This window comes from Pseudorasbora parva, chromosome 7, assembly GCF_024679245.1.
Source record: "Pseudorasbora parva isolate DD20220531a chromosome 7, ASM2467924v1, whole genome shotgun sequence".
NCBI classification, from domain to species: Eukaryota; Metazoa; Chordata; class Actinopteri; order Cypriniformes; family Gobionidae; genus Pseudorasbora; species Pseudorasbora parva.
In genome coordinates, this window is record NC_090178.1 from 50470904 (window position 1) to 50493465 (window position 22562).

Genomic DNA, 22562 nt, shown 5'->3' on the forward strand with positions numbered 1-22562 from the left:
TAGCAGAGGGAACAGCACTGCTGAAGCAGTGGAGGAATTAACCAGAGAAGCTGAGCTCCTGCTGTAGCAGAGGGAACAGCACTGCTGCGGCAGTGGAGGAATTAGCCAGAGAAGCTGAGCTCCTGCTGTAGCAGAGGGAACAGCACTGCTGCGGCAGTGGAGGAATTAGCCAGAGAAGCTGAGCTCCTGCTGTAGCAGAGGGAACAGCACTGCTGAAGCAGTGGAGGAATTAGCCAGAGAAGCTGAGCTCCTGCTGTAGCAGAGGGAACAGCACTGCTGCGGCAGTGGAGGAATTAGCCAGAGAAGCTGAGCTCCTGCTGTAGCAGAGGGAACAGCACTGCTGAAGCAGTGGAGGAATTAACCAGAGAAGCTGAGCTCCTGCTGTAGCAGAGGGAACAGCACTGCTGCGGCAGTGGAGGAATTAGCCAGAGAAGCTGAGCTCCTTACATGTCTGTAATGCTCTCCGATAATGCGACTAAAATAGGCATACTCCACATGTCTTAATCCGATTTATGTTTAGTTAGATTATGTCTTTAATCAGATTAAGGTCATTAGAAATCGCTGTCTACATTGTAGCCTCTTAATCAGAGTATTGTCTTAATCAGATTAATATCGGAGTATTGTTGTCCATGTAAATGTAGTCACTGATCACTTTCCCTCCGCGTTCATCTTCATAAAATCAGTTCAGTTAGAGAACAGACACTACAATTAAAAACTCAACGTGTGTGTTCAATATACTGTGTCATGTTCTGTAGGAATATTTTGCGTTTAGTGTTACTTTCTCCCCCTAGTGGGCATCTTGGAGTAATTCATTGTGTTCATATATAATTCTTACATTGCTTTCATTGGTTGATTTTATCACATGGTGCAGTCATATCAGGAAACCGATTAGTAGTTATATTCCATGCGGTCAGCTTGCAGCTCTAGTCACCTTATCCTGTCTCATATCCTGTTTGTGCCTTTGGAAAGCATCGCTTGTAAGTTATATTTGAATTTATAGTTAATTACATTGATTCACATGCGTCATGTAAGACTTTCTGTGATGTTACTTGAATAATTATTTGTTAACATGTGAAAACTGCTACTGTATAGCATTTCATATATTGATAGTTTAGCTATTGAGCTGCATGTAATATTTAGATGTTATTCACAGCTATAAGCATACCAGCTGAATGTTATATGTTACAACTTTGTAGCTTAAAGGTATATTATTTTATGTCTGTTAATTTATGACATGTTTTCATAGCATTCAGTGATTGTACTATCTTTCTGTATCATTTCAGTTTTACAAAGATTCCTTCATGAGAATTACGACAACAGTAAAGAGCATTGAACTTTACTTCAGCCTCTGACTTTCTCTTGAAGCCTGTTAGCTATCTGTCGATTTGTGTACAGTCACACACACTGAGGACAGAATAGTAAAAAAGCGACTTCACAGCGGGCAAAACAACAACGAGAAGATTAGGAACTGAGCCAGTACATTATCTCAAGCATACTAAGGCTTCTTTATATATCCCTTCTAATACATCTTGGAGGATCGTTAACCATAATGTCGCAAACCAGTGAAGCAGGATTGGGAAAAGCGTCCATCACTGACGGTGGTGCTAAAGAGCAAGAGACAGCACATGAAGCAAGATCACAACGTTCCATCTCATCAAGCACATCTAAAGTATCCTCAGCTAGCAGGGCCGCTGCTAAGGCCCGTGCTAAAGTTGAAGCTGCCCGTGCACGCGCCACGTTCGTTCAGAGAGAAGCTGAACTGAAAATAAAAGAGGCACATCTAGCAGCTGATTTGAAGGTCAAGGAGGCATGTATAGCCGCCGAGTTATCAGCTTTGGAGCATGAGAGGGAGATTGCAGTAGCCTTGGCTGAAGCTGAAGTTCTTGAGGCAGCAGTAGAGAACGAAAGTTCACAGGGCAGTAAGAGTCTCCACGATTCAGTTCAAGTCGCCATTCAGCGCACCCGTGAATATGTCGAACATCACTCCCAATTACGTCTTAATGAGGAAAACCCCCCAGTACTTGAACCATACACGCCATCACGGTTGCCGTTAATCAAACCCGATGTCCAATCAGATAGAAAGGATAATTTCCCTGGTCCCAGCAGTGCTTCTCACTTCGTACCCAAGAATGAGGGTGCAATCCAGGCTGCAGCACAACAGCCAGAAAAAGCAACGTCTGTGGTTCATCAACTCACCACAAGGGATGACAGCCATAAAGCGCAGCAGCCCGAAAGGCCAACACCAGCAATTCATAACTACTCCTTTGATCACCTCCTCTCTACTCATCCTCACCCTTGCTCTGTCAGTAGAGCCTCAGTACAGCCACATAAAGGGTATGTGGACGACAGGACAGGTATGAGCGATATTGCAAGGTACTTGGTACGTCGAGAGCTTGTGAATTCTGGCCTGATCAAATTTAATGATCGTCCAGAAAATTACTGGGCATGGAAGTCTTCATTCTGCAACGCTATTGTAGGACTGAACTTAAGTGCAGGTGAGGAGCTTGACCTCTTAACAAAATGGTTGGGAAATCAGTCTTCAGAGCACATCATACGGATACGTTCTGTGCATGTTGCCAGACCTGATATAGGTTTAAGAATGGCTTGGGATCGCCTAGAGGAGTGCTACGGCTCCCCTGAGGTTATTGAAAGAGCGCTCTTTGAGAGGATAGAGAACTTTCCTAAAATCAGTCATAAGGACCCTGTAAAGCTCAGAGAGTTGGGAGACCTGCTAAGAGAGTTAGCATCTGCAAAATCGGAGGGTTTTCTGCCAGGGCTCTCATACTTGGACACCGCCAGGGGTGTCAACCCTATCGTTGAGAAGTTGCCTATTGGTCTGCAAGAGAGGTGGTTAGCTCAAGGCTCACAATACAAGGAGCAACACAACGTATGTTTTCCTCCATTTGCATACTTTGCAGACTTCATATGCAGTGAAGCACGCCGAAGAAATGACCCAAGCTTCACTCTCTCAACAGCCACTGTAACCCCATTGAATAGTTCCCACAGGTTTGCTACAGGTCCATCAAAGCTTGAACGAGGGGAAAAGAGACCAGTATATGGCAAAAGCTATGTCTCTGCTCACAAGACTGGAATTGCATCGCTTCAAACAGCTTCTCAGGCAGACAGTTCAAACAGCAGACGAGGAGAAATAGACAAACAATGCCCTATCCACAAGAAGCCACATCCTCTGAAAAAGTGTAGAGGTTTTCGAAGTAAGTCCCTAGAAGAGCGCAAGGCTTTTCTTAAGGAAAATGGGATATGTTTCAGATGTTGCTCTTCTACCATTCACCTGGCAAAGGACTGTGAGGTAGCGTTGAAGTGCACAGAATGTGAGAGCAACAGCCATATTGCAGCACTGCATCCTGAACCCCCACCATGGGAAAGGAGAGGTCCCTCCTCAGAGCATGGCGGGGAGGGTGAAAGAGAAACGCTTTCGCTGGCAGTCACCTCTAGGTGCACAGAGGTCTGTGGTGAGGGTAAGGAACCTAGATCCTGTTCCAAGATTTGCCTAGTGAAAGTTTATCCTAAATCACGCCCTGATAAAGCTGTGAAAATGTATGTCGTTCTGGATGACCAGAGTAACAGGTCCCTGGCCAGGTCAGAATTCTTTGACCTCTTTAAAATTGAAGGGTCAAACTCGCCATACACTCTGCGCACATGTTCAGGGGTCACTGAAGCATGTGGGAGAAGAGCCACAGGGTTCATGGTGGAGTCACTGGATGAAACAACAAGTTTGATGCTTCCTACACTCATTGAATGTAATCACATGCCAAATGACCGCACAGAGATTCCAACTCCAGCAGCTGCACAGCACTACACACACCTGAAGTCCATAGCCCACAAGATACCACAACTAGATCTAGAGGCCCAGATACTCCTTCTTCTGGGACGCGACATCCTCCAGGTTCACAAGGTCAGAGAACATCGCAATGGGCCACCTAGAGCACCCTATGCTCAAAGACTAGACCTTGGCTGGGTTGTTATAGGTAACGTCTGCTTGGGCTCAGCTCACAGGACAGAGTCTGTGAATTCTTTTCGGACTAACGTGCTGGAAAATGGACGACCATCTCTCCTTACTCCATGTCCCAACTATATTCAAGTCAAGGAGAGGTTTGGGAACAAAGGAATATACTGCACATCTCTTCGTGGCCTTACACACCACACCCCAGTCCTCCATGACTGCAGCCTTGGCAGTGCGATCTTTGAGAGAACCAAGGATGATGACAAAGTGGGTCTCTCCATCGAAGATGAGCTTTTCCTGGAGCTTATGGATAAAGAAATGTTTATGGATGAGTCCAACAGCTGGGTGGCGCCTCTTCCATTTCGATCACCGCGGCGACAGCTGCCAAACAATCGAGAGCAAGCTCTTAATCGCCTTGCTGCTTTGTGTCGCACATTTGAAAGAAAGCCTGAGATGAAAACTCACTTTGTGAACTTCATGCAGAAGATCTTCGATCATGACCAGGCAGAGTTAGCTCCATCGCTGCAAGAGGGAGAGGAACGGTGGTACTTACCCATATTCGGTGTCTACCACCCTCAGAAGCCGAATCAGATTCGAGTCGTGTTTGATTCCAGTGCTCAGCATCATGGGATTTCTCTCAACGATGTGTTACTTAAAGGCCCAGATCTGAATAACAGCTTACTGGGAGTCTTACTACGCTTCCGCAGAGAGTCAGTAGCAGTGGTAGCAGACATTGAGCAGATGTTTTACAGTTTTACTGTCAGAGAAGACCATCGAGACTTCCTTCGGTTCCTCTGGTTCAGGGACAACGAACCAGGCAAAGAGATTGTTGAGTACAGGATGAAAGTCCATGTGTTCGGCAACAGCCCGTCGCCAGCGGTAGCTATCTATGGTCTTCGTCGCGCGGCACAACATGGAGCAAAGGAGTATGGCTCAGAGGCCCAACAATTCGTGGAGCGCGACTTCTATGTCGACGACGGCCTCAAGTCTCTACCATCAGCTGTGGAAGCCATAGATATGCTGAAAAAGGCACAGGAGATGCTTGCCAGCTCAAACTTACGTCTCCACAAGATAGCGTCGAACCACTCTGACGTTTTGGATGCCTTTCCACCAGAAGACCACGCAAAGGGTTTGCAGAACCTGGACTTCAATGATAATTCAGCCCTCATTCAACGCAGCTTAGGGCTCAGCTGGGATCTTAAACATGACATTTTCACCTTCAGAGTAGCATCTACCGAGAAGCCTTTTACCCGTAGAGGTGTTCTAGCCACCGTGAACAGTCTGTTTGACCCTCTCGGATTTGTGGCGCCAATCATTATACAAGGGAAGTTCCTATTACGAGAACTCACTAGCACTGAAGCCCTCGACTGGGATAAGCCTCTTCCACACGAGAAACAAGCTGAATGGAGAATGTGGAAAGACTCGTTGCAAGACCTGAGTGAGCTCAAAATTCCAAGAGCTTACACACCTACTACCCTTACCACTACTCAAAAGAAAGAGCTCCACATCTTCTCAGATGCCTCAGTGAAGGCCATTGCCGCTGTAGCTTACCTCAAGGTGATCAACGATGATGGAGAGTGTAACGTGGGATTTGTTTTGGGAAAGGCAAAACTGGTGCCCTCATCTACTCACACTATCCCAAGGTTGGAACTGGGAGCAGCGGTATTGGCAGTAGAAATGGCAGAGTTGATAGAGAGTGAGTTGGACATCAAATTAGACGCATTGCGGTTTTACACAGACAGCAAGGTTGTCTTGGGGTACATATACAATCAGACCAGGCGGTTTTATGTATACGTTTCCAACAGAGTCCAGCGAATCAGGAAGTCCACCAAACCTGAGCAGTGGCACTACGTCTGTACCACGCAGAATCCGGCAGATCATGCTACACGTTCTGTGCCTGCGGCAGAGTTAGCTAGCACAACCTGGCTCACAGGGCCTCCGTTTTTGTCCCTTCCTGAAGGAGTAGCCACTTCAGAAGAGGAGTCATATGGACTCATTGATCCGGATGCAGATGTTGATGTGCGTTCTCATGCCACCACACTCTCTACTCCATCATTTAGTCTGGGATCTCATCGGTTTGAACGGTTCTCGTCTTGGAAGTCTCTAGTTCGAGCTATAGCATTCCTGACACACATCAGTCAGTCTCAAAGAAGTGCAGTAAAAACCAAGGTTGACATCTGTAGTGGCTGGCATCGATGCGAAAAACCTCACAAGGCAGAAGAGCTGTCCAAGGCAGAAACTCTTATTGTCAAGTGTGTGCAAAGAGAAACTTACAGCAAAGAGTTCATCTGCTTGGTTGCTGGGAAAGACATCTCAAAAGATAGTTCATTGAGAAAGCTGAACCCCTATGTGGATGAAGAGGTTCTCCTGAGAATAGGAGGCAGGCTCAAACATGCAGAACTCGACACTAATGAAAAGTTCCCTCTCATTATTCCAGGTCGCAGCCATGTTGCAACATTGCTTGTGCGTCATTACCATGACAAAGTTAAGCATCAAGGTCGTGTTTTTACAGAAGGCTCTGTTCGTGCAGCTGGATTCTGGATCATTGGAGCTAAGAAATGTATCAGCAGTATCATTCACAAATGTGTTACATGTAACAAGCTTCGTGGGAAAAGCGCTGAACAAAAGATGGCAGATCTACCCACAGATCGTCTGAGTACTGAGCCACCCTTCACTTACGTGGGGCTTGATGTTTTCGGACCATGGGCTGTCACCACAAGAAGAACCCGCGGTGGACAGGCTAACAGCAAAAGGTGGGCTGTACTTTTCACCTGCATGAGCACACGGGCCGTGCACATAGAGCTGATAGAGGCGATGGACACGTCAAGCTTCATCAATGCATTGCGCCGATTCTTTGCTCTGCGGGGGCCTGCTAAGCAAATCCGTTCAGACTGTGGAACCAACTTTACAGGTGCCTGCAAGGAGTTGCACATACTCCTTACCGATCCCAAAGAGCCCAATGTAAGGAGGTACTTGGGTGAAGAGGGTTGCTCTTGGATATTTAACTCTCCACATTCCTCCCACATGGGAGGATCTTGGGAGCGAATGATTGGTTTCGCCAGACGGATACTCAACTCCATGCTTATGCAAACCAACCCTTCATGCCTCACTCATGAGGTGTTGTCTACTTTAATGGCAGAGATCACGGCAATTATTAATGCTAGGCCACTCGCACCTATTTCTTCAGACCCGGAGTCACCCTTTCTCCTTACCCCTGCTACACTTCTGACTCAGAAGATGTCTACTTACCCTCCTCCTCCGGGAAACTTTGACAATACAGACCTTCACCGCCAGCAGTGGAGAAGGGTGCAGCATCTGGCCAACACATTTTGGAGCAGATGGAGACGTGAGTACCTTCCTACACTGCAAAGCCGAAGCAAGTGGCAGGACGTACGACCTAATATTGAGAAAGGGGACCTGGTTTTGCTTAAGGATAACCAGGCGAAGCGGAATGAATGGCCCATAGCTCTGGTTACAAGGACATTCCCTGATGAAGATGAGAAGGTCAGGAAGATCGAACTCAAGGTCACAAGATCTGGGTCAGCGAGGACCTTCTTGAGACCTGTTTCTGAGACAATCCTTCTCAAGAGTGCTAAGGAATTTAACTGATTTAGTTCCCCTTTATTCAGACTCAATAAGATTATCCAGATAGTGGTATTTAATCAATACCAGACGGGGAGTGTCATGTTCTGTAGGAATATTTTGCGTTTAGTGTTACTTTCTCCCCCTAGTGGGCATCTTGGAGTAATTCATTGTGTTCATATATAATTCTTACATTGCTTTCATTGGTTGATTTTATCACATGGTGCAGTCATATCAGGAAACCGATTAGTAGTTATATTCCATGCGGTCAGCTTGCAGCTCTAGTCACCTTATCCTGTCTCATATCCTGTTTGTGCCTTTGGAAAGCATCGCTTGTAAGTTATATTTGAATTTATAGTTAATTACATTGATTCACATGCGTCATGTAAGACTTTCTGTGATGTTACTTGAATAATTATTTGTTAACATGTGAAAACTGCTACTGTATAGCATTTCATATATTGATAGTTTAGCTATTGAGCTGCATGTAATATTTAGATGTTATTCACAGCTATAAGCATACCAGCTGAATGTTATATGTTACAACTTTGTAGCTTAAAGGTATATTATTTTATGTCTGTTAATTTATGACATGTTTTCATAGCATTCAGTGATTGTACTATCTTTCTGTATCATTTCAGTTTTACAAAGATTCCTTCATGAGAATTACGACAACAGTAAAGAGCATTGAACTTTACTTCAGCCTCTGACTTTCTCTTGAAGCCTGTTAGCTATCTGTCGATTTGTGTACAGTCACACACACTGAGGACAGAATATACTGTGATTGCGCCGCTGAGGGAGTGTCAGCACAAACGCAGCAGGAGGCAGATTACACTGACAGTCATGGACGAGCTCGTGATGAGAGCTGAGGTGAACGCGCTCGCGGCGGTCATTCACAGCGCATGGTCAGTCTGGCGCGCTTTCAGCTCATGCCTTTGGAAGCTTAACTTTCATAGGAATTAATTTTAGAAGTTAAAATACTTACATTGCTCAGCATAGCTCAGTTTATATGAATGCCTGCAGCTGTTAGTGTGATCTCCATCCCTCATGTGCGGGTTGAAAACGTGCAGAAATGGCTCCCTCTGCTGGCTGTAGTCTTTAGCCTCTGGGCAAACATTCCTCCGATGATGCAAATTGACGATATTTGCGTCACCGGAGTAATTTTTCCAGAAATAAAATGCATAAATCTCTTGCCTCAGGGGGATATGAGGAGGGGGAGCACGATCATTCGAATATACTCCAGGGTTTCTACTGATACAAAGCCATCTGCTAATCGCTGAAGTAACCCTTTAATGTTTTGCAGTGCACGGTTACGAAGTGGCAAAAACTACATGAGGTCAAAACATCACCATTGGTGGAGTCCACTTCAGACGCCTCTCTGCTGGTCTGCTCCTCAGCTCGTGTCACTGTAGTAACAAAACTGCTGCCGCTCTTAGGCATCCTCAAGCTGGTCGCTCTGGGTTTAACAGATGTCCCTTTACAGTTTTTACAAGCGCTTAGCTTTACTTTAGATAATTTTTCTAAACTCTTAACACAGACTCACACCTACAAAACACAGTTGGCCAATTGGATAATTTTCTTCTCAAAAGAACATTTTGTTAAATATACACTAACTCTTCATTTCAAAGCAGAACACATCTTTCTCTGCACACACTAACTTTACCAAAACACTGGAATTCTGACTCAAAATGAAATTATTCTGTCAAAGAATAACACTTGTTTTCACTTCACAAGGTACATGCAGTCAATCAAAGTATACCAGGTTTCAAGATACTGGCTATTGTTAACATTACAAAAATTGCATAGACTTTTATGTTTCAGTTTTACAGGTATTTGAATGAAAAACATGCAGTCCACCATTTTTACACTACATTTCTTGGTTGGGAACTGTATGTCCACATGTACAGTAATGTTCAAATTCAAAAGCATTACAGTAAAAACCACATTCGTTTTTTCCCCCCTTTACTATTTACTACAGGAGGTAAAGTAGAAACACGCTATGATAGAACAGAATTTTTTTTTACAGAAATTGACTGTATCCAATCTCTGTGATCTTCAGGGTTAGGCCACATGTTTTCATCAACATCACATCTGATTTTATCCAAGGGTTTTATGCACCTGGGATAAAACTGCTTAGCATGTCCACCCTTGGATCCTGCAGCTCTCACTGGGCCTGCTCTTCTCATCGGCCCTTTGCTCTTACTCTTCCTCATCCAGACATTACAGTGTTTGTCCTTTTCTGTTTTCAAAAACATTACTCCTCAAAGTCCTCCTGTTACTGTATAAGTGTCAATGTAATATAAAAAAAACCTGTCACTGAGTCTAAGCCAGACTGGAATCAGCTGTGTGTCAATCATTCAATTGTTTGTTTATTATCAGCTGATATATTGTTTTTTAACTGATATTTTTGGAGAAGCAGGGGTTTTTATACTGTATCTAAGGTTTGGAATATTGTTTTTGCTATTGTGGGATGTTGCGTGTTAACATTCGTAAATGCTACAAAAATAATCCATAAATTTGTTGGGAGGTATAGCTTGTCTGTTAAGAAAATGTAAGCATTGTGGAAATGTGTTCAGTGACTGCATATTGTGTGAAAACGACATGAAATGTGTGAAAGGTATGGCCACAAAAGACTGATGCTGTGCTAATTGTGTTTAGAGTTTTGAAAATGTGACAGCTGATTGGACAAACGCTTGTTAGCGAATGAAAAAAACTGTAACAGGAGCAGGATCTTAGATATCCCCGAAGACAGACTGAGTTTCCAGAAATTCTACAAGATTTCTAAATCTAATACGAGTATTCGTTCTTTGGAATGACCCAACGGTTACTGTTCGCCACCTTTCACTGAGCTTCGATGGGATACAATCAATTTCAAGTTTTATACAATGTCCTAAGGTAAAGAGCGTAACATCCAACAGCTGTTCTTCCTAAGACTTTTTAAGTAAACTTAATGTTCAATAATTTGTTGAACTTACTTAAAACAATTTAGTAATCTGAACTATTTGCATGCTTTGCCTTTGTTATTTAGAAAACACAAGTTTGGTTGGGCGCTTGAAACTTAATTGATATTACTGTAAATCTCTTCCTGTTGATGCAACACGAGATCACAGTTATCTGATTTCAAAGGAAGGGAAGTAGTAAGTGTGTGTATATATACACACACACACACACACACACACACACACACACACACACACACACACACACACACACACACACACACATACGCATATACAAATACATCTACACATATACCGGTATATAAAACATAATGCCAATTAGTGATCTTTTAATATTTTATTAATAACACTTATGAAAAACTTTTAATTGTATTGATATAATGCCTCTATATTTTAATAATTTCCAACAATTGACCATGCGTGAGTCACACACAGACATTTTTTTTTTTTACACTTAATAAGACCATTACAAGTTCATTGGCTGTCATTATTGGGGTTATACTGACAAAAGACAGCTAATAAAATGGTCAAATAAAGCCAAAAATAATAAAACGGAGTTACGATTGCCCTGTGATTAATTTATTTGTGCTGCAATGCATTCTGGGAGTACACTTCCTCAGCTCAGACAGAATTTTGTCGACACAACGTGATGCGATTAGGCTTACTTAAATGAGTGTTAAGTTCAGCTTACATAATAATAATAATAATAATAGATTTTATTTATAATGCACTTTTCATTCCGAAGAATCTCAAAGTGCAACAGAGGGGGGGGGGGGGATAACAACAAAAAATGAATAACAAGTAAAAATATAGAATACTACAAACAGTCAACCAACACAGAAAACAGAACAGAAACAGAGCTGATGGTGAACAGAAACAGAGCTGATGGTGGACAGAAACAGAGCTGATGGTGAACAGAAACAGAGCTGATGGTGAACAGAAACAGAGCTGATGGTGGACAGAAACAGAGCTGATGGTGAACAGAAACAGAGCTGATGGTGAACAGAAACAGAGCTGATGGTGGACAGAAACAGAGCTGATGGTGAACAGAAACAGAGCTGATGGTGGACAGAAACAGAGCTGATGGTGAACAGAAACAGAGCTGATGGTGAACAGAAACAGAGCTGATGGTGAACAGAAACAGAGCTGATGGTGAACAGAAACAGAGCTGATGGTGAACAGAAACAGAGCTGATGGTGAACAGAAACAGAGCTGATGGTGGACAGAAACAGAGCTGATGGTGGACAGAAACAGAGCTGATGGTGAACAGAAACAGAGCTGATGGTGGACAGAAACAGAGCTGATGGTGGACAGAAACAGAGCTGATGGTGAACAGAAACAGAGCTGATGGTGAACAGAAACACAGCTGATGGTGAACAGAAACAGAGCTGATGGTGAACAGAAACAGAGCTGATGGTGAACAGAAACACAGCTGATGGTGAACAGAAACAGAGCTGATGGTGAACAGAAACAGAGCTGATGGTGAACAGAAACAGAGCTGATGGTGAACAGAAACAGAGCTGATGGTGGACAGAAAACAGAGCTGATGGTGAACAGAAACAGAGCTGATGGTGAACAGAAACAGAGCTGATGGTGAACAGAAACACAGCTGATGGTGAACAGAAACAGAGCTGATGGTGGACAGAAACAGAGCTGATGGTGGACAGAAACACAGCTGATGGTGAACAGAAACAGAGCTGATGGTGGACAGAAACAGAGCTGATGGTGAACAGAAACAGAGCTGATGGTGAACAGAAACAGAGCTGATGGTGAACAGAAACAGAGCTGATGGTGAACAGAAACAGAGCTGATGGTGAACAGAAACAGAGCTGATGGTGAACAGAAACAGAGCTGATGGTGAACAGAAACAGAGCTGATGGTGAACAGAAACAGAGCTGATGGTGAACAGAAACAGAGCTGATGGTGAACAGAAACAGAGCTGATGGTGAACAGAAACAGAGCTGATGGTGAACAGAAACAGAGCTGATGGTGAACAGAAACAGAGCTGATGGTGAACAGAAACAGAGCTGATGGTGAACAGAAACAGAGCTGATGGTGAACAGAAACAGAGCTGATGGTGAACAGAAACACAGCTGATGGTGAACAGAAACAGAGCTGATGGTGGACAGAAACAGAGCTGATGGTGGACAGAAACACAGCTGATGGTGAACAGAAACAGAGCTGATGGTGGACAGAAACAGAGCTGATGGTGAACAGAAACAGAGCTGATGGTGAACAGAAACAGAGCTGATGGTGAACAGAAACAGAGCTGATGGTGAACAGAAACAGAGCTGATGGTGAACAGAAACAGAGCTGATGGTGAACAGAAACAGAGCTGATGGTGAACAGAAACAGAGCTGATGGTGGACAGAAACAGAGCTGATGGTGAACAGAAACAGAGCTGATGGTGAACAGAAACAGAGCTGATGGTGAACAGAAACAGAGCTGATGGTGGACAGAAACAGAGCTGATGGTGAACAGAAACAGAGCTGATGGTGAACAGAAACAGAGCTGATGGTGGACAGAAACAGAGCTGATGGTGGACAGAAACAGAGCTGATGGTGAACAGAAACAGAGCTGATGGTGGACAGAAACAGAGCTGATGGTGAACAGAAACAGAGCTGATGGTGAACAGAAACAGAGCTGATGGTGAACAGAAACAGAGCTGATGGTGGACAGAAACAGAGCTGATGGTGAACAGAAACAGAGCTGATGGTGAACAGAAACAGAGCTGATGGTGGACAGAAACAGAGCTGATGGTGGACAGAAACAGAGCTGATGGTGAACAGAAACAGAGCTGATGGTGAACAGAAACAGAGCCGATGGTGAACAGAAACCAGAGCCGATGGTGAACAGAAACAGAGCTGATGGTGAACAGAAACAGAGCTGATGGTGAACAGAAACAGAGCCGATGGTGAACAGAAACCAGAGCTGATGGTGAACAGAAACAGAGCCGATGGTGAACAGAAACAGAGCTGATGGTGAACAGAAACAGAGCTGATGGTGAACAGAAACAGAGCTGATGGTGAACAGAAACAGAGCTGATGGTGAACAGAAACAGAGCTGATGGTGGACAGAAAACAGCTGATGGTGGAAGTCTCTGTTAGCTCCGCAGCACACTGTGGTCCACTCCATGTTTCAGATTTCTCCCAGCGGCAGTGTCCCGATGACATCGCCGAGGCACGACAGCTGAAAACCAGATGATGGGTCTTTTTAAGACATGAGAATTTTAAGGCAATCGGTTTCCTAATATTTTCCTAGTAATGTGAGCACTAATAACAAGTTAACACAACTAATAATTTTGAGTCAAATATACTTCATTAACAAGTTTTCTGTACAAATTTTGTTAACTTTTGGCAACTAAAAAATAATACACTGCTTTACTTGAAAATTTTAAGGCAATCGGTTTCCTCACTTTTTCTAAGTAAAGTCAACTTATTACATTTTAAAGTGATGAAGAGATTTCCCATCATCAGCTTTAATGGCTGTCCAGTTCAGCGCCTTTTCTATGTAAGCATTTGCAATCTTCATTTCATTGCCGAAAAGTCATTTCTTTAAAGTCGCTGAGCTTCAGTTTAACCTCTGCGGGCCTCCATGTGCAAACAGCTCTGAACAAGATCTCTGAGTCTATCCTGACTGCTGCTGGTCTTGTCTTCAATCAGATATTTAAAGCATGAAGGAATAACAGTAGTATTTTAAAATGACTCTGGCCTCGGGATTCCCCTATGGGTTTCCCATCCGTCACTTCACCACGTGACAGCAGTAAGCAGGCTCCTCATTGGTTAACGCAGCACGAATATCCCCCAAAGTTCAGATTTTTCAACTTGAGCGATTCGCGTGTTTCGCGTGAATCACGCGTTCAAAACGTTCAATTTGCGTGATCCTTGCTGCGTCATTCGCGCATTGGATTCGCACTATTCACGCCGCCTTATTCTCCTCTCTGCATTGACTTAGCATGTTAATCACTTGCACGAATCGCGTCATGCGTGTGCGGTGTGAACGCAGCTTTAGGCAATAGAGAAAGATTCCTGCACATGGTGGACTGTATACAGCTCACTCAGGGGCGGAGCTATGCTAATAGGATGGAGTCCGTCAGCAGTCGTGGGTGGGGTCTATGCTAATAGGATGGAGTCCGTCAGCACTCGTGGGTGGGGCCTATGCTAATAGGATGGAGTCCGTCAGCAGTCGTGGGTGGGGTCTATGCTAATAGGGTGGAGTCTGTCAGCAGTCGTGGGTGGGGCCTATGCTAATAGGGCGGAGTCCGTCTGCAGTCGTGGGTGGGGCCTATGCTAATAGGGCGGAGTCCGTCTGCAGTCGTGGGTGGGGCCTATGCTAAAAGGATGGAGTCCGTCAGCAGTCGTGAGTGGGGTCTATGCTAATAGGGTGGAGTCCGTCAGCACTCGTGGGTGGGGCCTATGCTAATAGGATGGAGTCCGTCAGCAGTCGTGGGTGAGGTCTATGCTAATAGGGTGGAGTCCGTCTGCAGTCGCGGGTGGGGTCTATGCTAATAGGCGGAGTCCGTCTGCAGTCGTCGGTGGGGTCTATGCTAATAGGGCAGAGTCTGTCAGCAGTCGTGGCTGGGGTCTATGCTAATAGGGCGGAGTCCGTCTGCAGTCGTGGGTGGGGTCTATGCTAATAGGGTGGAGTCCGTCAGCAGTCATCGGTGGGGTCAATGCTAATAGGGTGGATTCTGTCAGCAGTCGTGGGTGGGGCACATGCTAATAGGGCGGAGTCCGTCTGCAGTCGTGGGTGGGGTCTATGCTAATAGGGTGGAGTCCGTCAACAGTCATTGGTGGGGTCTATGCTAATAGGGCGGAGTCCGTCTGCAGTCGTGGGTGGGGTCTATGCTAATAGGGTGGAGTCCGTCAGCAGTCGTGGGTGAGGTCTATGCTAATAGGGCGGAGTCCGTCTGCAGTCGTGGGTGGGGTCTATGCTAATAGGGTGGAGTCCGTCAGCAGTCATCGGTGGGGTCTATGCTAATAGGGCAGAGTCTGTCAGCAGTCGTGGCTGGGGTCTATGCTAATAGGGCGGAGTCCGTCTGCAGTCGTGGGTGGGGTCTATGCTAATAGGGTGGAGTCCGTCAGCAGTCATCGGTGGGGTCTATGCTAATAGGGTGGATTCTGTCAGCAGTCGTGGGTGGGGCACATGCTAATAGGGCGGAGTCCGTCTGCAGTTGTGGGCGGGGCCTATGCTAATAGGGTGGAGTCCGTCTGCAGTCATCGGTGGGGTCTATGCTAATAGGGTGGAGTTTGTCAGCAGTCGTGGGTGGGGCCTATCCTAATAGGGCGGAGTCCGTCTGCAGTCGTGGGTGGGGTCTATGCTAATAGGGCAGAGTCTGTCAGGGTGGGGCCCATGCTAATAGGGCGGAGTCCGTCTGCAGTCGTGGGTGGGGTCTATGCTAATAGGGTGGATTCTGTCAGCAGTCGTGGGTGGGGTCTATGCTAATAGGGTGGATTCTGTCAGCAGTCGTGGGTGGGGCCTATGCTAATAGGGCGGAGTCTGTCTGCAGTCGTGGGTGGGGTCTATGCTAATAGGGTGGATTCTGTCAGCAGTCGTGGGTGGGGTCTATGCTAATAGGGTGGATTCTGTCAGCAGTCGTGGGTGGGGCCTATGCTAATAGGGCGGAGTCTGTCTGCAGTTGTCGGTGGGGCCTATGCTAATAGGGCGGAGTCCGTCTGCAGTCGTGGGTGGGGCCTATGCTAATAGGGTGGAGTCCGTCTGCAGTCATCGGTGGGGTCTATGCTAATAGGGTGGAGTCTGTCAGCAGTCGTGGGTGGGGCCAATGCTAATAGGGCGGAGTCCGTCTGCAGTTGTCGGTGGGGCATATGCTAATAGGGTGGAGTCCGTCAGCAGTCATGGGTGGGGTCTATGCTAATAGGGTGGAGTCCGTCTGCAGTCATCGGTGGGGTCTATGCTAATAGGGTGGATTCTGTCAGCAGTCGTGGGTGGGGTCTATGCTAATAGGGTGGATTCTGTCAGCAGTCGTGGGTGGGGCCTATGCTAATAGGGCGGAGTCTGTCTGCAGTCGTGGGTGGGGTCTATGCTAATAGGGTGGATTCTGTCAGCAGTCGTGGGTGGGGTCTATGTTAATAGGGTGGATTCTGTCAGCAGTCGTGGGTGGGGCCTATGCTAATAGGGCGGAGTCTGTCTGCAGTTGTCGGTGGGGCCTATGCTAATAGGGCGGAGTCCGTCTGCAGTCGTGGGTGGGGCCTATGCTAATAGGGTGGAGTCCGTCTGCAGTCATCGGTGGGGTCTATGCTAATAGGGTGGAGTCTGTCAGCAGTCGTGGGTGGGGCCAATGCTAATAGGGCGGAGTCTGTCAGGGTGGGGCCCATGCTAATAGGGCGGAGTCTGTCTGCAGTCGTGGGTGGGGTCTATGCTAATAGGGTGGATTCTGTCAGCAGTCGTGGGTGGGGTCTATGCTAATAGGGTGGATTCTGTCAGCAGTCGTGGGTGGGGCCTATGCTAATAGGGCGGAGTCTGTCTGCAGTTGCCGGTGGGGCCTATGCTAATAGGGCGGAGTCCGTCTGCAGTCGTGGGTGGGGCCTATGCTAATAGGGTGGAGTCCGTCTGCAGTCATCGGTGGGGTCTATGCTAATAGGGTGGAGTCTGTCAGCAGTCGTGGGTGGGGCCAATGCTAATAGGGTGGAGTCCGTCTGCAGTCATCGGTGGGGTCTATGCTAATAGGGTGGAGTCTGTCAGCAGTCGTGGGTGGGGCCATTGCTAATAGGGCAGAGTCCGTCTGCAGTTGTCGGTGGGGCATATGCTAATAGGGTGGAGTCCGTCAGCAGTCATGGGTGGGGTCTATGCTAATAGGGTGGAGTCTGTCAGCAGTCGTGGGAGGGGTCTATGCTAATAGGGCGGAGTCCGTCTGCAGTCGTCGGTTGGGCATATGCTAATAGGGTGGAGTCCATCAGCAGTCGTGGGAGGGGTCTATGCTAATAGGGTAGAGTCTGTCAGCAGTCGTGGGAGGGGTCTATGCTAATAGGGTAGAGTCTGTCAGCAGTCGTGGGAGGGGTCTATGCTAATAGGGTAGAGTCTGTCAGCAGTCGTGGGAGGGGTCTATGCTAATAGGGTAGAGTCTGTCTCAGTCGTGGGAGGGGTCTATGCAAATAGGGTAGAGTCTGTCAGCAGTCGTGGGTGGGGCATATGCTAATAGGGTGGAGTCCATCAGCATAACTCAGTGATTTCCGTAATGTTGTCTGGCCCAATCAATCGTGTAGTAAACGGCGGTATATTTGTATTTAATGGAAATGGCACCTAACGTTTCTCCAGTAAAAAAAATTTAAGAATTTCTGAGAGATGACACACCCACTATTTATTTACACCCATGGATTGGATGGTTGTAGTTTGCTATTGGTGGATGTCATGTGAGTGACAGGTGGCCCCGCCCTCGCGCCAGTAAAGACGTCATCAGAGGGGAAGTTTGTTTTGGTTCAAAATTTAAAGTCACACATGAATTTAAAACAATAATGATGTGTAAAGAAATACACATACTGTATTGATTCCAAATGCGCGCGTCATAAATAACGCAAGTTGGTGTCTGTGAAAACAAGATAAGAGTGTACCGTAGTAAACACGCGCGTGAGGTTTGATCGCCCCACCCCGCTGAACAACACACACACACACACATCTACCGAGAAGCAGGAAGTGCTGTGGCTCATCCTCCGACACACACATGCTCCTGAATCTCTCTCTCTCACACACACACAACCTGTGATTCTGCGCCCATGAGGACCTACTGATGAACTGCTGAGGCGAGCAGCCGAAACCTGCGATCTACACTCCGCGTTTGGGAAAACAAGTACGTGTGTGTGTGTGTGTGTGTGTGTGTGCGCGCGCGCGCGCTCACTCGTCAAATCACGACATCTTGTTTGTTGCCGTCAGTGTGTCCTCGCTGTCAGATTATTATGAATCCTGTCATGTTTTGGACACACCTTTGCGACTCCAGATGTGAGGATTCCACTGCATTTCCGTCTCTGTTACTCAGCCCAGTTCAGAGTAATATTCACCTGTGTGTGTGTGTGTGTGTGTGTTTCCGTGTAGCCAGAGGCCCCGATTACTGGCAAAAAATATTTGATGACGTCACGTTATTTGCATAAAACACACTAAAGTTAAGCGCGTAGGCAGAGTCAATGCTTTACACTTTGAATGTTTTTGTCTTTCTTTCTTTCGCTGTCATTATTTTGTGTTGACAGTGGTTCACTCACAGGAAGGCACACTTTACCCCATCGGGAGCCCTCGAGCTGTTCAGTTGCAGAACTCAAAAGATGCGAAAGCTTCAAAGATTCGCAATAATACACACGATTCGTGATAAATGACGCACTCGCCAGTTTCTGCGTGTTGGTTCTTGTTCAGATGGAAACTGGTGTGGGCGATGTGTTGGGAAACCACAGTGGTCGAGAGTATGTGTGTCTGTCTCACCTGCCGATGGGGAACCGACTCCAGAAGAACCGATTCTTTGACTCGACTCTCGTTCTGCTGTAGCATGCTTTTATCTTTCATGTGCTTACTTCACAATAATGACAACAAGCAATCCTATTGTATAGTCCGTACCCGCTTTGTTGTTTCAACATTTTATTAATACAGTAGCTACACGTTCATAATCATTAAACATCATAATATTAAAGAAAAACTAAAATAAACACATTAATGTGTATAAAGATATAATAAATGTGTATTAAAGGATATAAAGTTGTATCTATTATGTTAGTATTAAACTCACCTGTCCAAGCAGATCTTATCGCTCTCATTCGACCGGTTCGATGAACTCATTAAAGAACACATCTCTTAATTCAATTCAGGAAGCTTTATTGGCAAAAACATGCATTTTTGTATTGCCAAAGCATTAAGACAACACAAAGTGATTTGTAACAACTGAACATATTAAATCATAAATAAAATAAACAAAATATTAATAATAAAATTAATTAACAATAATAATAATAACACAATTTTAATTGTAAAATAAATAGATATAAGAAATTTAAATAATAATAATAATTTAATTTCTCTCTTTATTGTCCATTGTCCATTTGTATTGTCCATATATTTTGGCTCACCAGAACATATTAATGATTAGACAGGCATACAGAACATAAAATAATAAATAAAATAAAAACAAAATACAGAAGACGTGTGACTCTCTCTCTTAACTAAAACTCTAGTTTATTTAACTCTTAAATAATATGCAACACAAACATCATGACTTATACTTCTTTAGTACGTTTTGTCATCAAAAATGATGTAAATCATATGTTCTTGTTGCTGACAATGTTTTGAACATGGAGCAATTGGAGTCGATTCAATCGACTCGTACGCCGCGAGTCATGAATTGGAGTCGACTCAGAAGAATCCTGAAACGAACACGGTGTTTTAGTGAAATATCGCCCTCTTCTGTCGGCACACGCACAGCAGTAATAATTAGTGCTGTCAATCGCTCAGAAAAATGACAAATTAACGTCACATTGTTCTGTAATCACGTTAATCACACCTAACATTAAAATGTAATATGTTTTTTATATTGCAATACTTTCACATTGAATCTCAGAGTGAATGTAGAAACGGCATAAAGGCAGTATATTGTAAATATTTGGATAATGGATCATTTTTTACTACGAACGATACGAGTAGTACGGATGTCTGGATGAGTGGAGCAAATGATTCATTTTAGCAATTGAAAGCCATGACATTTAATAAGCGTTTACCCTGAGTGCACTTATAAACCCATTATTAGCGGTGATTATTACTCAGCGCTCTCTGTTTGAGTGACAGCTGTCAGTCATGTGCACAGGATGGATGTGACTAGTTGACTGTATGAGGTGTGTGTGTTTGGAGTTAATGAACCCTCGGCACATTCCTGTGTGTGTGTGTGTGTGTGTGTGTCATGTTCTGACATGCTTCTTCCGTCTGAAGCTGCTCTGAGACACGCTCCCCTCTCCTGAAGTGAGTCCAGAGTGTGTGTATTATCAGCACTTTGAGCATTCGCAGCACATTTGTAACAGAATGTGCTAATACTGATAACATGATCACTTTAGACATTGTGCTGACTGAGTCAGGATACATGTCGGCTTATTCTCCTAACACAACAGTTAGAAAAAAAGTTTTCTGTAAAATATAATAATAATAATGTCATTTATTCTGACATACTCTTTTTATGTCTAAACTGTTTACAACACTCATAATAATTCCTTAAATAGAATAAACTGAAAACCAAATATTTTAAAATATCCAAATATCACAATATTAATTTTTTCTGTATTTTTGATCAAATAAATGCAGGCTTGATGAGCAGAAGAAACTTCTTTCAAAAACATTACAGATAGTAATGTGTCCAAACCTTTGGCCTCTACTGTGTGTGTATATAGCACATTTTAAATCCCAATAAGATATTTTCCTCAAATCATGCCGTGTATTTTTATTCTACATGTCTACACAGAACATTAGGTCGGGATACTCCAAAGTCATGGATATTTATTGGTCCAAGTGTGTGTGGACCCTGATATGATTGAAACTGTAATAACAGTGGGTTATATCCAGTAAATGTGTGTGTGTGTGTGTGTGTGTGTGTTTCAGGATCATGGGACAGCATCTTGTGAAACGTGAGCCACTTTCTGTTCCCAAGGTACGTGTTGAGACCGCAATATAATGTGTTAAGAGCTTGCTTAAGTACCGGTCAGCCTTTATCCTGCATTAAATTAGAGCTCTGGGATTTCTGGGATGCAGATATTGTGGTAAAATCTGTAATTTACTGTATAATGAATAAATGGATGAATAAATCAACAGTCGGTCCGACTCTTAAAGGGCCAGTTCTCCATTAATGAGAATCCTGGGATCATTTCCTCCCTAATGTCGCTCAAACCCGTCCGCCTTTCCTTCCTCATATAAAGCCATGGAGTCTCTTCAGAACATCTGGAATAATCCACTCCATCCGGACGGATCCGTTTCTCTTTATGAGATTCTGAAGCGGCGGTGGAAGTTGCTCAGCCTGTCAATGGAGGACAGAAATCTGTCCATTTCAACTCAAATATCTTCATTTGTGTTCAGAAGATCAACGAGAGTCCGGCACATTTAATCTGATCAGAAACATTAACAGAATAAACTACAACCCCAAATCAGAAAAAGTTGGGACAGTATGGAATGTGCAAATAAAATAAAAAAGAAGTGATTTCTAAAATTACTTTGACTTGTATTTCATTGCAGACAATATGAACACAAAATATTTCATGTTTTGTCTGGTCAACTTCATGTCATTTGTAAATATGCATCCTTTCCTGTCATTCAGACCTGCAACACATTTCAAAAAAAGTTGGGACAGTAAAGCATTTACCACTTTGTAATGTTGCCATTCCTTTTCACAACACTTAAAAGACGTTTAGGGACTGAAGACACCAAGTGATGAAGTGTTTCAGGTGTAATTTTGTCCCATTCTTCCTGCAAACAAGTCTTAAGGTGGGCAACAGTACGGGGTCTTCGTGCGCCACACATTCTCTATTGGAGACAGGTCGGGACTGCAGGCAGGCCAGTCAAGTACCCGTACCCTCTTCCTCCGCAGCCAGGACTTTGTAATGTGTGCAGAATGTGGTTTTGCATTGTCTTGTTGAAATATGCATGGACGTCCCTGGAAAAGATATCTTCTTGAAGGCAGCATATTATGCTCCAAAATCTCTATGTACTTTTCAGCATTAATGGTGCCTTCACAGAAGTGCAAGTTACCTTTGCCAAGGGCACTGACACAACCCCATACCATGACAGACCCTGGCTTTTGGACTTGTTGCTGGTAACAGTCTGGATGATCCTTTTCTTCTTTGGTCCGGAGCACACGGCGTCCATTCCTCCCAAAAAATACCTGAAATACTGACTCATCTGACCACAGTACACATTTCCACTGTGTGATGGTCCATCCCAGATGCCTCCGAGCCCAGAGAAGTCGACGGCGCTTCTGGACACTGTTAACATAAGGCTTCCTTTTGGCACAGTACAGTTTTAACTGGCATTTGTGGATGTAACTACGTATTGTGGTACTTGACAAAGGTTTGCCAAAGTAGTCCTGAGCCCAT

The 22562-nt window shown here is 44.7% G+C and overlaps 1 protein-coding gene across 1 annotated transcript in view; it reads left to right on the forward strand.

Annotated features, from left to right (window-relative positions):
• Window positions 1-18123: 18123 nt before the first annotated feature.
• LOC137083463 (myelin basic protein-like) overlaps window positions 18124-22562 on the forward strand; it is a 20407-nt gene continuing 15968 nt past the window's right edge. The window contains exons 1-2 of the mRNA XM_067449419.1: window positions 18124-18307; window positions 21079-21127. Coding sequence (XP_067305520.1) covers window positions 21083-21127 — 45 coding nt within the window. The 5' untranslated portion in view covers window positions 18124-18307; window positions 21079-21082. The remainder of the gene's footprint in view (window positions 18308-21078; window positions 21128-22562) is intronic.